This window comes from Heterodontus francisci, chromosome 23, assembly GCF_036365525.1.
Source record: "Heterodontus francisci isolate sHetFra1 chromosome 23, sHetFra1.hap1, whole genome shotgun sequence".
NCBI lineage: Eukaryota > Metazoa > Chordata > Chondrichthyes > Heterodontiformes > Heterodontidae > Heterodontus > Heterodontus francisci.
Window position 1 is genome coordinate 2,063,486 of NC_090393.1, and position 13,950 is coordinate 2,077,435.

The 13,950-nt window shown below is 47.4% G+C and overlaps 1 protein-coding gene across 8 annotated transcripts in view; it reads right to left on the bottom strand.

The window, feature by feature from the left end:
- Positions 1-13,950, bottom strand: part of dnah10 (dynein axonemal heavy chain 10) — a 323,633-nt gene that overhangs the window by 14,858 nt on the left and 294,825 nt on the right. For all 8 annotated transcript variants that reach the window (XM_068054492.1, XM_068054489.1, XM_068054490.1 and 5 more), the window contains 2 exons: positions 5,749-5,920; positions 3,372-3,503 (listed from right to left, as the gene is read on the bottom strand). In XM_068054492.1, the coding sequence (XP_067910593.1) occupies positions 3,372-3,503; positions 5,749-5,920 (304 nt within the window). The remainder of the gene's footprint in view (positions 1-3,371; positions 3,504-5,748; positions 5,921-13,950) is intronic.

The window sequence follows — 13,950 nt, forward strand, 5'->3', positions numbered from 1 at the left end:
CAATCTCTGGGTGAAGAAATTGCTCCTTATCTCAGTCCTGAAAGGTTTACCATGTATCCTTAGACTATGGCCCCTGGTTCTGGACTCCCCCACCATCAGAAACATCCTTCCTGCATCTACCCTGTCAATTCCTGTTAGAATTTTACAGGTTTCTATGAGATTCCCCCCTCACTCTTCTGAACTCCAGCGAATATAATCCTAACCGACTCAATCTCTCCTCATACGTCAGTCCCGCCATCCCAGGAATCAGTCTGGTAAACCTGCGCTGCACTCCCTCTATAGCAAGAGAGGGGGTTTACCCCATGGAGAGAGAGGTGGGGTTACCCCATGGAGAGAGAGGTGGGGTTACCCCATGGAGAGAGAGAGAGGGGGGGGTTACCCCATGGAGAGAGGGGGGGGGTTACCCCATGGAGAGAGGGGGGGGGTTACCCCATGGAGAGAGGGGGGGTTACCCCATGGTGAGAGAGGGGGGGTTACCCCATGGAGAGAGGGGGGGTTACCCCATGGTGAGAGGGGGGGTTACCCCATGAAGAGAGGGGGGGTTACCCCATGAAGAGAGGGGGGGTTACCCCATGAAGAGAGGGGGGTTACCCCATGGAGAGAGAGGGGGTTACCCCATGAAGAGAGGGGGGGTTACCCCATGAAGAGGGGGGGTTACCCCATGAAGAGAGTGGGGGGTTACCCTTTGGAGGGAGGGGGGGTTACCCCATGAAGAGAGGGGGGTTACCCCATGAAGAGAGGGGGGTTTACCCCATGAAGAGTGTGGGGTTACCCCATGGAGAGGGGGGGGGTTACCCCATGGAGAGGGGGGGGTTACCCCATGGAGAGGGGGGGGTTACCCCATGGAGAGGGGGGGGGGTTACCCCATGGTGAGAGGGGGGGGGGTTACCCCATGGTGAGAGGGGGGGGTTACCCCATGGTGAGAGGGGGGGGGTTACCCCATGGTGAGAGGGGGGGGGTTTACCCCATGGTGAGAGGGGGGATTACCCCATGGAGAGAGGGGGGGATTACTCCATGGAGTGAGGGGGGTTACCCATGGAGGGATACAAACTTGACGATGAGGATTTCAACAGGATAAACAGAAATAACAGCCAGCCTAGGTGTGAGCCCAGGGCTACTGGACAAGCAGGTCAGGATACAGATGGCTCAATTTTGCACAACTGGAGTTAAATATTGAACATATCAAATATTTAGAGTGTGGGCAGCAGTTCCTGATTGTCTAAACACCATCATTAACTCCAAGCAGGTTTAAAGATTGCTGAGGAAGTTGCAACAGACCAGGTTATTACTCTAACTGTAGCGTTGGTGTGAAGTGGAAATCAGTTAGAATCATGGAAAGTTTAAGGCACAGAAAGAGGCCACTTGGCCCATCGTTGTGTGGCTGAAAAACGATCCACCTATTCTAATACCACCTTCCAGCATTTGGTCTGTAACCCTGCAGATTACAGCACTTGAGGTGCATATCCAGACTCCTTTTGAATGTGTTGAGGGTCTCTGCATCAACTACCCTTTCAGGCAGTGAGTTCCAGACCCCCACCACCCTCTGGTGGAAAAAGCTTTTCCTCACCTCCCCTCTAATTTTTTCCCCCTAGTCACTGACCTCTCTGCTAAGGTGAATAGACCCTTCACCTCCACTCTATCCAGGCCCCTCAAAATTTTGTACATTTCAATCAGACCTCCCCTCAGCCTTCTCTGTTCCAAGGAGAACAACCCCAGCCTATCAAAATTTTCCTCAGAGCTGCATTTTTCCAGTCCTGGCAACATCCTCATAAATCTCCTCTGTACCCTCTCTAGTGCAATTACATCCTTTCTGTAATGAGTTGACCAGAACTGCACATAGTACTCACGTTGTGGCCTAACCAATGAGTTATACAGTTCCAGCATAATCTCCCTGCTCTTATACTCTATATCTTGGCTAATAAAGGAAAGGATTCCATATGCCTTCTTAAGCACCTTATTGACCCGTCCTGCTACCTTCAGGGATCTGTGGACATTCACTCCAAGGTCCCTCACTTCCTCTACACTTCTCAGTATTTTCCCATTAATCGTGTATTCCTTTGCCTTGTTTGATCTCCCCAAATGCATCACCTCACACTTCACTGGGTTGAATTCCATTTGCCACTTTTCTGCCCATCTGACCTAAAGGCCTGTTCGGGTATAAAACTGAAACCTGACCACAGACAACCCGAACCCGAACCGGGCCCGAGTCCTTTAATTAATTTTTGGACCTGACCCGACCCTAATATCGCAATAAATATATCAAACATGTGATTGTGCTCTACCTTGTCCAAATGGTAATAATTGTGATCCTGTTCATCCGTTCCGCCAGCAGGCTATTCTGGCAGATGGAGTTGTGGGGAATCATGGGTAAGCCTGATCCTGTGAGTTCCCGAAGGCAGCACTGTCCAGCCTGACCCGACCCGAGCCCGAATTCTGGACTCGGAACATAGACCCAACCCGAACCTGACACATGTTGTCGGGTCTAGTTGGGTTCGGGTCGGGTAGCCAGGCTTTAATCTGACCAGACTGTCACTATCTTCCTGCAGCCTACAACTATCCTCCTCGCTATGTACCACACGGCCAATCTTTGTGTCGTCTGCAAACATCTTGACCATGCCCCCTACATTTACGTCCAAATCGTTAATATAAACCACAAAAAGCAGGGGACCCAGTACTGAGCCCTGCGGAATTCCACTAGAAACAGCCCTCCAGTCACTAAAACAGCCGTTAACAATTACCCTTTCGTTTCCTGCCACTGAGCTAATTTTGTATCCACCTTGCTGCATTTCCCTGGATCCCATGGGATTTTATTTTTTTAACCAGTCTGTCATGTCCCTGTCAAAAGCCTTGCTAAAATCCAAGTAGACCGCATCAACTGCGCTACCCTCATCCATCTTCCTTGTTACATTTTCAAAAAGTTTGATCAAGTTAGTCAAATAAAATCTTCCGTTAACAAATCCATGCTGACTATCGTTGATTAACCTATGCCTTTCTAAGTGACAGTTTATCCTGTCTCTCAGAATAGATTCCAATAATTTGCAATGGACCAACTTTTAACAATTTACAACTGACTCTGTCAAGAACACTAATTACTGCAGTGTTAGTTTATTAACCTACGTAAATGATGAAAGTTTATATCAAGCTACAATTAGTAATACAGCAGTTAAATATAAATCAAATTTAACTTAGCTACTTAATGTATTTTACGTATTCAACCATATGTGGCTGATGAGTACAAATGGACATCGTATTAGGAGCAGGTCCGGCAGGAACAATCTGTAAGGTATATTACAAACGAGTCAGTGTGCAAGACTGGCAGACTGACACTGGGCGATGATACAGGGCTCCTGGCGATTCTAACTGAAAGGTACCTGTCTGTGGCTGTAGATCGATCAGATGTTCCCACATGCTTCGAGCTGCCTGGGTATAGTAACCAATCTCAGCGTTTGGGTGAAGACCAAACACCTCAGGAGTGTTGGCAAGTGGAAGAGATTCGATTTCCTCTGAAAATAAGAACATTCCAACGTTTCTTGTTAATGATGTTTTTAAAACATAATTAGATATTGGATTAGGATAAAGGCCTCTGTACTTTAGTCATTGATGTTCCCTTCGTGCCTGGTTATACTGCTGGACATTATCATTTTTCAATTCATTCAATTTTCTCATTTATTTGAAACTAAAGCTGCTTTTATAGGGATGCAGTTTTTAATTTGGATTCTGTGAGACAGACTGGGAGCCCAGCCCCTGCATTCACACTGTTAAATCTAGCTCCCCTATCAGGGCAGCAGCTGTAGGCGAGTTTTCTGGGGTTCTCCAAATTTCCTGCCAGGTAGAAAGTTGGTTTTAAACAGTGTGAACACAGAGGGCAGTGCACAGTATCCACCTCCCAGAATTTGAATCAGCATAGTATCATAGCGTTCGATAGAAATGACAACACAGAAACAGTCCATCACAGGCAACTAGTCCATGTTGGTGTTTATCCTTCACAACAGCAGTGATCCCATGTGCCCATGACAAGTTAAATTACATGTTGCTGTAATGCGACACAGCCAAATCATTGGAAGTACTTTGGAACAGAGCATGCAACCCCAGGACAGCACCAGCAACACTTGTGTTCCTCAGCTGTGCATCACCTGCACCATAATAAATGATATTGCAAGGTCAGTTAAATATTTCTGGGAGGTTCCCATGGTGGTTGTCCGTACATTGCTGACACTTTCCGCTGCGACCTTGCAGGATTTGCCCACTGAAAACCACAACAATGGGGGAAGGAGGGACAGGTGGCCACATGTGAAAGAGGCAGACACCTAGACACACATATGCTTTTCAAATGGACCCTTAGCATCGAGCAGCGCTCAGGTCTCCAGCAGCATCTACCGGCCATAACAAGCCTTGCACACATCCCTGTACAAGGTCTGTGCAATGATTCCTGGAGTACGAAGCACTCAATAATGTAAGCAAACAGGTGCTTTAGACACTTCGGATGCTCAAGATTCCGTTATCAACCCTTTCAAACCTGGAGTTATTTTAACAGGTGGGTCTAGAATAAGAAGCTATTGGGAAATCGTAAGAATATAAGAGAGCTCAGTCCGTCCACACACCACATACACTCCACCCCATTCGCTCCACATACACTCCACCCCATTCGCTCCACATACACTCCACCCCATTCGCTCCACATACACTCCACCCCATTCGCTCCACATACACTCCACCCCATTCGCTCCACATACACTCCACCCCATTCGCTCCACATACACTCCACCCCATTCGCTCCACATACACTCCACCCCATTCGCTCCACATACACTCCACCCCATTCGCTCCACATACACTCCACCCCATTCGCTCCACATACACTCCACCCCATTCGCTCCACATACACTCCACCCCATTCGCTCCACATACACTCCACCCCATTCGCTCCACATACACTCCACCCCATTCGCTCCACATACACTCCACCCCATTCGCTCCACATACACTCCACCCCATTCGCTCCACATACACTCCACCCCATTCGCTCCACATACACTCCACCCCATTCGCTCCACATACACTCCACCCCATTCGCTCCACATACACTCCACCCCATCGCTCCACATACACTCCACCCCATTCGCTCCACATACACTCCACCCCATTCGCTCCACATACACTCCACCCCATTCGCTCCACATACGCTACACCCCATTCGCTCCACATACGCTACACCCCATTCGCCCCACATACGCTCCACCCCATTCGCCCCACATACGCTCCACCCCATTCGCTCCACATACGCTCCACCCCATTCGCTCCACATACGCTCCACCCCATTCGCTCCACATACACTCCACCCCATTCGCTCCACATACACTCCACCCCATTCGCTCCACATACACTCCACCCCATTCGCTCCACATACACTCCACCCCATTCGCTCCACATACACTCCACCCCATTCGCTCCACATACACTCCACCCCATTCGCTCCACATACACTCCACCCCATTCGCTCCACATACACTCCACCCCATTCGCTCCACATAAACTCCACCCCATTCGCTCCACCCCATCGCTCCACATACGCTCCACCCCATCGCTCCACATATGCTGCACTTCATTCGCTCCACATACACTCCACCCGCCTTGCACATTCTTTTCAACATAACTTGCACATCGTGCTGGTTGCTGAAATGCTGCTGACACTGTCACCGAATCAATGGAATCACAATGGAATGCAAAGTTTTATTTTGAAGCATTTACCTATATAATCATCTTTAATTTCACCCTCTGGGATCTTGTAGTCAACATCATCATTATGGAAGAAGTGAAATGGCTGGAAAGTGTCAAATATGAAGTCTCCCAAAAATTCATCCATGTAGGTAGTTAGGATACGCCGGTCAAAGCTGTCGATACAACGTCCACCATACATAACCTGAGAAGTGGTTCCAGAGTTGAAAAATCAGGCACAAAATACTCAGCGAGTTTCTTCCCCATCTGTAGGAAGAGTATAACACTGCCAGCCCATGTTTCCCCTAGCGGAGAGGTCAATTACCAGGGGGCACAGATTGAAGGCGATTGGTAGAAGGATTAGAGGGGACATGAGGAAAATCTTTTTCACCCAGAGGGTGGTGGGTGTCCGGAATTCACTGCCTGGATCAGTGGTGGAGGCAGAAACCCTCAACTCATTTAAAAGATACCTGGACCTGCACCTGAAGTGCTGTAACCTGCAAGACTACGGACCAGGGGTTGGAAGGTGGGATTAAACTGGGTGGCTAGTCTTTTCAGCCGGTGCAAACATGATGGGCTGAATGGCCACTTTCTGTGCCATAACTTTTCTATGTTTCTACAGTTAAACAACAGAAGCACTACTTGAATTATCACCAGAAATGTTATTGCTACAACAGGTACCCGATTTTGCCAACATTTTCAGTACTTTTATTTCACTCAAATAGTAATTTTATTAAAATTACATTCTGCCCTTCATTTGCAAAATTTGTAAATGGACAACAGATCACAGACACGAGGAGCCTATGTCCTTATTGCACATTGTGGTTTAGAAAGCAGCATTGGGGAAATTAGTAAAGAAAGAAGGAAAGAAAGACAGACTTGCATTTCTATAGCACCTTTCACAACCTCAGGATGTCCCAAAGCGCATTACAGCCAATGAAGTACTTTTGAAGTGGTGTCACTGTTGTAATGTAGGAAATGTAGCAGCCAATTTGCACACAGCAAGATCCCACAAACAGTAATGTGATAATGACCTGATAATCTGTTTTAGTGATGTTGATTGAGAGAGAAATATTGGTCAGGATATCAAGGATAACTCTAATACAAAAGCAAAATACTGCAGATGCTGCAAATCTGAAATAAAAACAGAAAATACAGGAAATACTCAGCAGGTCTGGCAGCATCTGATGTAAGTTCATTGACCTGAAACGTTAACTCTGTTTCTCTCTCCACAGATGCTGCCAGACCTGCTGAGTATTTCCAACATACTCTGTTGTTACGCCATGGATACCTCCCCTGCTCTTTTTCAAAATAGTGCCATGGGATCTTTTATCTCCACCTGAGGGGGCAGACAAGGCCTTGGATTAAAATCTCATCTGAAAGACCGCACCACCAAACGTGCAGCACTCCCTCAGTAGTGACCCTCTGACAGTGCAGCGCTCCCTCAGTAGTGACCCTCTGACAGTGCAGCGCTCCCTCAGTACTGTACTGAAAGTGTCAACCTAGATATTTTTGTACTCAGATCTCTGATTCAGAGGTGAGAGTGCTACCAATGAACCATTGCTAACACACAACCACATTCTGTCCAACTGGACTCCATTCCAGTATTTGAGGGTGAAGAGAGGAATTTTACATATTGTTTTTCTCCCCAATTGACCCCAGGGTTTTTAGATGGTTTTCACCATTCCTAGTTTACCAGGACCCAGATGGGAGGGAATAGCTTAACTGTAAAGCACGAAAGCCCCATGATTGTGTGGCACAGGCTGGCTGGACCAGTCAATCTTCAGCTGCGCATTTCTCACAGGTTTGTATTGCAAGAAGTGGCTGGCCACTCCTGCTCATCAAAAGAGTCTCGGACCGATATGACCCACCCCTCCCCTCTCGGACCAAGGTGACCCTCCCCTCCCCTCTCGGAACGAGGTGACCCTCCCCTCCCCTCTCGGAACGAGGTGACCCTCCACTCCCCTCGGACCGAGATGACGCTCCTCTCCTCTCTCGGACTGATGACCCTCCACTCCCCTCTCCGACCGAGATGACCCTCCCCTACTCTCTCAGACTGAGATGACCCTCCCCTCCCGGACCGAGATGACCCTCCCATCCTCTCTCGGACCGAGATGACCGTCCCCTCCTCTCTCAGACTGAGATGACCCTCCCCTCCGCTCTCAGACCGAGTTGACCCTCCACTCCTCTCGGACTGAGATGACCCTCCCCTACTCTGTCAGACTGAGATGACCCTCCCCTACTCTGTCAGACTGAGATGACCCTCCACTCCTCTCAGACTGAGATGACCCTCCACTCCTTTCTCAGACTGAGATGACCCTCCACTCCTTTCTCAGACTGATGACCCTCCACTCCTCTCTCGGTCTGAGATGACTCTCCCCTCCTCAGACTGAGATGACCCACTACTCCTCTCTCGGACTGAGATGACCCTCCACTCCTCTTTTGGACTGAAATGACCCTCCACTCATCTCTCAGACTGAGATGACCCTCCACTCATCTCTCAGACTGAGATGACCCTCCACTCCTCTCTCAGACTGAGATGACCCTCCACTCCTCTCTCAGACTGAGATGACCCTCCACTCCTCTCTCAGACTGAGATGACCCTCCACTCCTCTCTCAGACTGAGATGACCCTCCACTCCTCTCTCAGACTGAGATGACCCTCCACTCCTCTCTCAGACTGAGATGACCCTCCACTCCTCTCTCGGTCTGAGATGACCCTCCCCTCCTCAGATGAGATGACGCACTATTCTCTCGGACTGAGATGACCCTTCACTCCTCTCGGACTGAGATGACCCTCCACTCCTCTTTCGGACTGAGATGACCCTCCACTCCTCTCAGAATGAGATGACCCTCCACTCCTCTCAGACTGAGATGACCCTCCACTCCTCTCAGACTGAGATGACCCTCCACTCCTCTCAGACTGAGATGACCCTCCACTCCTCTCAGACTGAGATGACCCTCCACTCCTCTCTTGGACTGAGATGTCCCTCGCCTCCTCTCATGGCTCTCCCCTTATGCCAGCTTGCCCATGCCAGGCAGCCACTGCTGGCAGCAACTCTGGAGTTTTTTCCAGGCAGTCAGAGTCACCTCCCATTTCCCCTTTTTGTGATGCTCCGAGTGGGAAGGCCGGTGGCTGGGCACATGTTTCTGGCCTGAGGGACAGCAGGTGATCTCCAGCCGTGGCCATCCCACTGGCCTCTGGATTCATGTCCGCCTTGATCAGTGAGACGACGGGTCTAACAGCAGCTCTCCTCTCCTGAGTAATAGCAGTAGGGATGTTCGCTGATGATTGCACAATGTTCAGCACCATTCACATCTCCTCAGATACTGAAGCAGTCCATGTAGAAATGCAGCAAGACCCGGACAACATTCTGACTTGGGCTGATAAGTGGCAAGTAACATTCGCGCCACACAAGTGTCAGGCAATGACCATCCCCAACAAGAGAGAAAATGTCACGCACAGAAGGAGCCGTGATGAAATAAACAATGAAATGGAAGAATTATGAATTAAAACAGTCAACAGTTATACAAAACCAAAAGAACATGGACACTTGTACTACATCAAAATGGAGCAGCAGTCACATGAGCCCTCCTGTACTGGAAATCAACAAACCTATCTACAAGATGGAACTCGTTACCTCCACTGAAATAGCTCTGGGGAGAAGCCCTTTGAAATTGAAAAGATCACTATTGCATATTAATGACTCTTGTCGACATGAATGATCTAACAAAGGATTCTGGAGACAGACTGAATCACAGCCTAAACCAAAATGATTAGGTGTGAAATAGCACCGTATTAACTGAATGGTCCCCACTCAGACATCAATCGATAGCCTTGGTCTCTACATCCTGGTCCATTGAGTAGTCACATCAGGGGAGAGAGCCATGTGTCTCTGAACAGAAACTCTAATGTGATGGATTTTTACCTTTAAAAGATATCACTCTGGAAAGAGAGGAGAGATCAGGCTAACACCTTCAGGAAGCAGTCTAGTCAGAGGCTGTGCAAGAGATGCAGCCAAGCAAGACGAATCCTGCTGAACAACAAATGAACAACTGCTACATCAGAGACATCATAAAGTGACTTTACGTCTCTCCATCTGGGACGGTAACAAAATCCACACCACCAGCTTTGTGCTGAGTTGTAACCACTAGAATTCTACAACAGCCCAACAAGTTCAAGCCAAAAACACCCAGGCCTGCACCTTTAAAAAAAACTTGCCTCATAAAAATACCAAAATTCGGCAGGAGCTGGGGAATGTAGATTGGGAGCAGCTGTTTGAAGGTAAATCCACATTTGATATGTGGGAGGCTTTTAAAGAGAGGTTGATTTGTGTGCAGGAGAGACATGTTCCTGTGAAAATGAGGGATAGAAATGGCAAGATTAGGGAACCATGGATGACAGGTGAAATTGTGAGACTAGCTAAGAGGAAAAAGGAAGCATACATAAGGTCTAGGAGGCTGAAGAAAGACGAAGCTTTGAAAGAATATTGGGAATGTAGGACCAATCTGAAACGAGGAATTAAGAGGGCTAAAAGGGGTCATGAAATATCTTTAGCAAACAGGGTTAAGGAAAATCCCAAAGCCTTTTATTCATATATAAGGAGCAAGAGGGTAACTAGAGAAAGGATTGGCCCACTCAAGGACAAAGGAGGAAAGTTATGCGTGGAGTCAGAGAAAATGGGTGAGATTTTAAACGAGTACTTTGCATCGGTATTCACCGAGGAGTGGGACATGACGGATGTTGAGGTTAGGGACAGATGTTTGATTACTCTAGGTCAAGTCGGCACAAGGAGGGAGGAAGTGTTAGGTATTCTAAAAGGCATTAAGGTGGACAAGTCCCCAGGTCCGGATGGGATCTATCCCAGGTTACTGAGGGAAGCGAGAGAGGAAATAGTTGGGGCCTTAACAGATATCTTTGCAGCATCCTTAAACACGGGTGAGGTCCCGGAGGACTGGAGAATTGTTAATGTTGTCCCCTTGTTTAAGAAGGGTAGCAGGGAAAATCCAGGTAATTATAGACCGGTGAGCCTGACATCAGTGGTAGGGAAGCTGCTGGAGAAGATACTGAGGGACAGGATCTATTCCGATTTGGAAGAAAATGGGCTTATCAGTGATAGGCAACATGGTTTTGTGCAGGGAAGGTCATGTCTTACCAACTTAATAGAATTCTTTGAGCAAGTGACAAAGTTGATTGATGAGGGAAGGGCTGTAGATGTCATATACATGGACTTCAGTAAGGCGTTTGATAAGATTCCCCATGGTAGGCTGGTGGAGAAAGTGAAATCGCATGGGGTCCAGGGTGTACTAGCTAGATGGATAAAGAACTGGCTGGGCAACAGGGGACAGAGAGTAGTAGTGGAAGGGAGTTTCTCAAAATGGAGACGTGTGACCAGTGGTGTTCCACAGTGATCTGTGCTGGGACCACTGTTGTTTGTGATATACATAAATGATTTGGAGGAAAGTATAGGTGGTCTGATTAGCAAATTTGCAGACGACACTAAGATTGGTGGAGTAGCAGATAGTGAAGGGGACAGTCAGAGAATACAGCAGAATATAGATAGATTGGAGAGTTGGGCAGAGAAATGGCAGATGGAGTTCAATCAGGGCAAATGCGAGGTGATGCATTTTGGAAGATCCAATTCAAGAGTGAACTATACAGTAAATGGAAAAGTCCTGGGGAAAATTGATGTACAGAGAGATTTGGGTGTTCAGGTCCATTGTTCCCTGAAGGTGGCAACGCAGGTCAATAGAGTGGTCAAGAAGGCATACGGCATGCTTTCCTTCATCGGACGGGGTATTGAGTACAAGGGTTGGCAGGTCATGTTACAGTTGTATTAGACTTTGGTTCGGCCACATTTGGAATACTGCGTGCTGTTCTGGTCGCCACATTACCAAAAGGATGTGGACGCTTTGGAGAGGGTGCAGAGGAGGTTCACCAGGATGTTGCCTGGTATGGAGGGCGCTAGCTATGAAGAGAGGTTGAGCAGATTAGGATTATTTTCATTAGAAAGACGGAGGTTGAGGGGGGACCTGATTGAGGTGTACAAAATCATGAGAGGTATAGACAGGGTGGATAGCAAGTAGCTTTTTCCCAGAGTGGGGGATTCAATTACTAGGGGTCACGAGTTCAAAGTGAGAGGGGAAAAGTTTAAGGGGGATATGCGTGGAAAGTTCTTTTCGCAGAGGGTGGTGGGTGCCTGGAACGCGTTGCCAGCGGAGGTGGTAGACGCGGGTACGATAGCGTCTTTTAAGATGTATCTAGACAGATACATGAATGGGCAGGAAGCAAAGAGATACAGACCCTTAGAAAATAGGCGACATGTTTAGATAGAGGATCTGGATCGGCGCAGGCTTGGAGGGCCGAAGGGACTGTTCCTGTGCTGTAATTATATAAAAAAAGAAGATTCAACAGGTTGACTGTAAACCACGAAAACTTACCTCACTTTGGACTTTAAACTACTGACCCTTTTTCTCTCTATCTATTCTTGTGTATGTGTGTGTGACTGAATGTGTGTGTGGGTGAGGTTGTGACCATTTCAGGAATTGTGCAAAAATAGTTATCTTTTTCCTTTAACCTTTGAGAAAACCTGTCATTTGACTGCTTATTTGACCTGAAAGACATTCAGGGGTTAACACACAATCTTTAACAAAACACGATTGTAATCAGTTAGGAGGTGAACAGTGGGAACCACCCACACCCCTTTCTACCTGTCCGTAACAAAAATCAAGGCAAACCAAAGATGCTTATAAACACAAAGAACAAGAGGATAACTAAGGAAATATTAAGGCCAATTAGAGATCAAAAGTTAACCTGTGTGTGGTAGTGGAGGATGTGGGCATGGTTCTTAATGAATACGCGCAACTGTCTTCACAAAAGAGGGGGAACAATGCAGACATTGTAGTTACGGAGGAGGAGTGTGAAATATTGGATGAGCTAAACATAGTGAGAGAGGAAATATTAAGGTATTTAGCATCTTTGAAAATCGCCAAGCTAAGATGAAATGTATCCCAGGCTGTTAGGAGAAGCAAGGGTGGTTGGGGGGGGGGGGGGGGGGGGAGGGTAAATAATAGAGGCTCTGACCATCATTTGCCAAAGCTCTTTGGCTGCAGGCCTGGTGCCGGAAGACTGCTAACATTGTACCATTGTTTAAAAAGGTAGAAAGGAATGGACTGTCTAATTACAGGCCAGCCAGCCTAATCTCGATGGAGGGAAAATTATTGGAAAAAATTCTGAGAGACAGTATTAATAGTATTTGGATTGGCACATATTAATCAAGGACAGTCAGCATGGATTTGCTAAGGGAGGGTTGTGTCACACTAACTTGATTACATTTTTTGAGGAGGTAACAAGGAGGGTCAATGAGGGTAGTGCATTTGATGCCATCTTCATGGATTTTAGAAAAGCTTTTGACAAGGTACCACATGGCCGACTGATCCGAAGAGTAAAGGCCCATGGGATCCAAGGGAAAGTGGCAAGCTGGATCCAAAACTGGCTCAGTGACAGGAAGCAAAGGGAAATGGTCACCAGGCATTTTTGTGAGTGGAAAGCTGATTCCAGTGGGGTTCTGCAATGCCCAGTACTGAGTCCCTTACTTTTCTTGGTATATATCAATGAATATCAAGGAAATTATGATGCTATTAGGCAAGATTTAGGATGCATAGGATGGGGAAGGAAACTGCAGGGGATGGGCACAATCGAAATGTGGAGCTTATTCAAGGAGCAGCTACTGCGTGTCCTTGATAAGTATGTACCTGTCAGGCAGGGAGGAAGTTGTCGAGCGAGGGAGCCGTGGTTTACTAAAGAAGTTGAAGCGCTTGTCAAGAGGAAGAAGGCGGCTTATGTTAGGATGAGACGTGAAGGCTCAGTTAGGGCGCTTGAGAGTTACAAGCTAGCCAGGAAGGATCTAAAGGGAGAGCTAAGAGCAAGGAGAGGACACGAGAAGTCATTGGCGGATAGGATCAAGGAAAACCCTAAGGCTTTCTATAGGTATATCAGGAATAAAAGAATGACTAGAGCTAGATTAGGGCCAATCAAGGATAGTAGTGGGAAGTTGTGTGTGGAATCAGAGGAGATAGGGGAAGCGTCAAATGAATATTTTTCGTCAGTATTTACAGTAGAGAAAGAAAATGTTGTCGAGGAGAATACTGAGATACAGACTACTAGGCTAGATGGGATTGAGGTTCACAAGGAGGAGGTGTTAGCAATTTTGGAAAGGGTGAAAATAGATAAGTC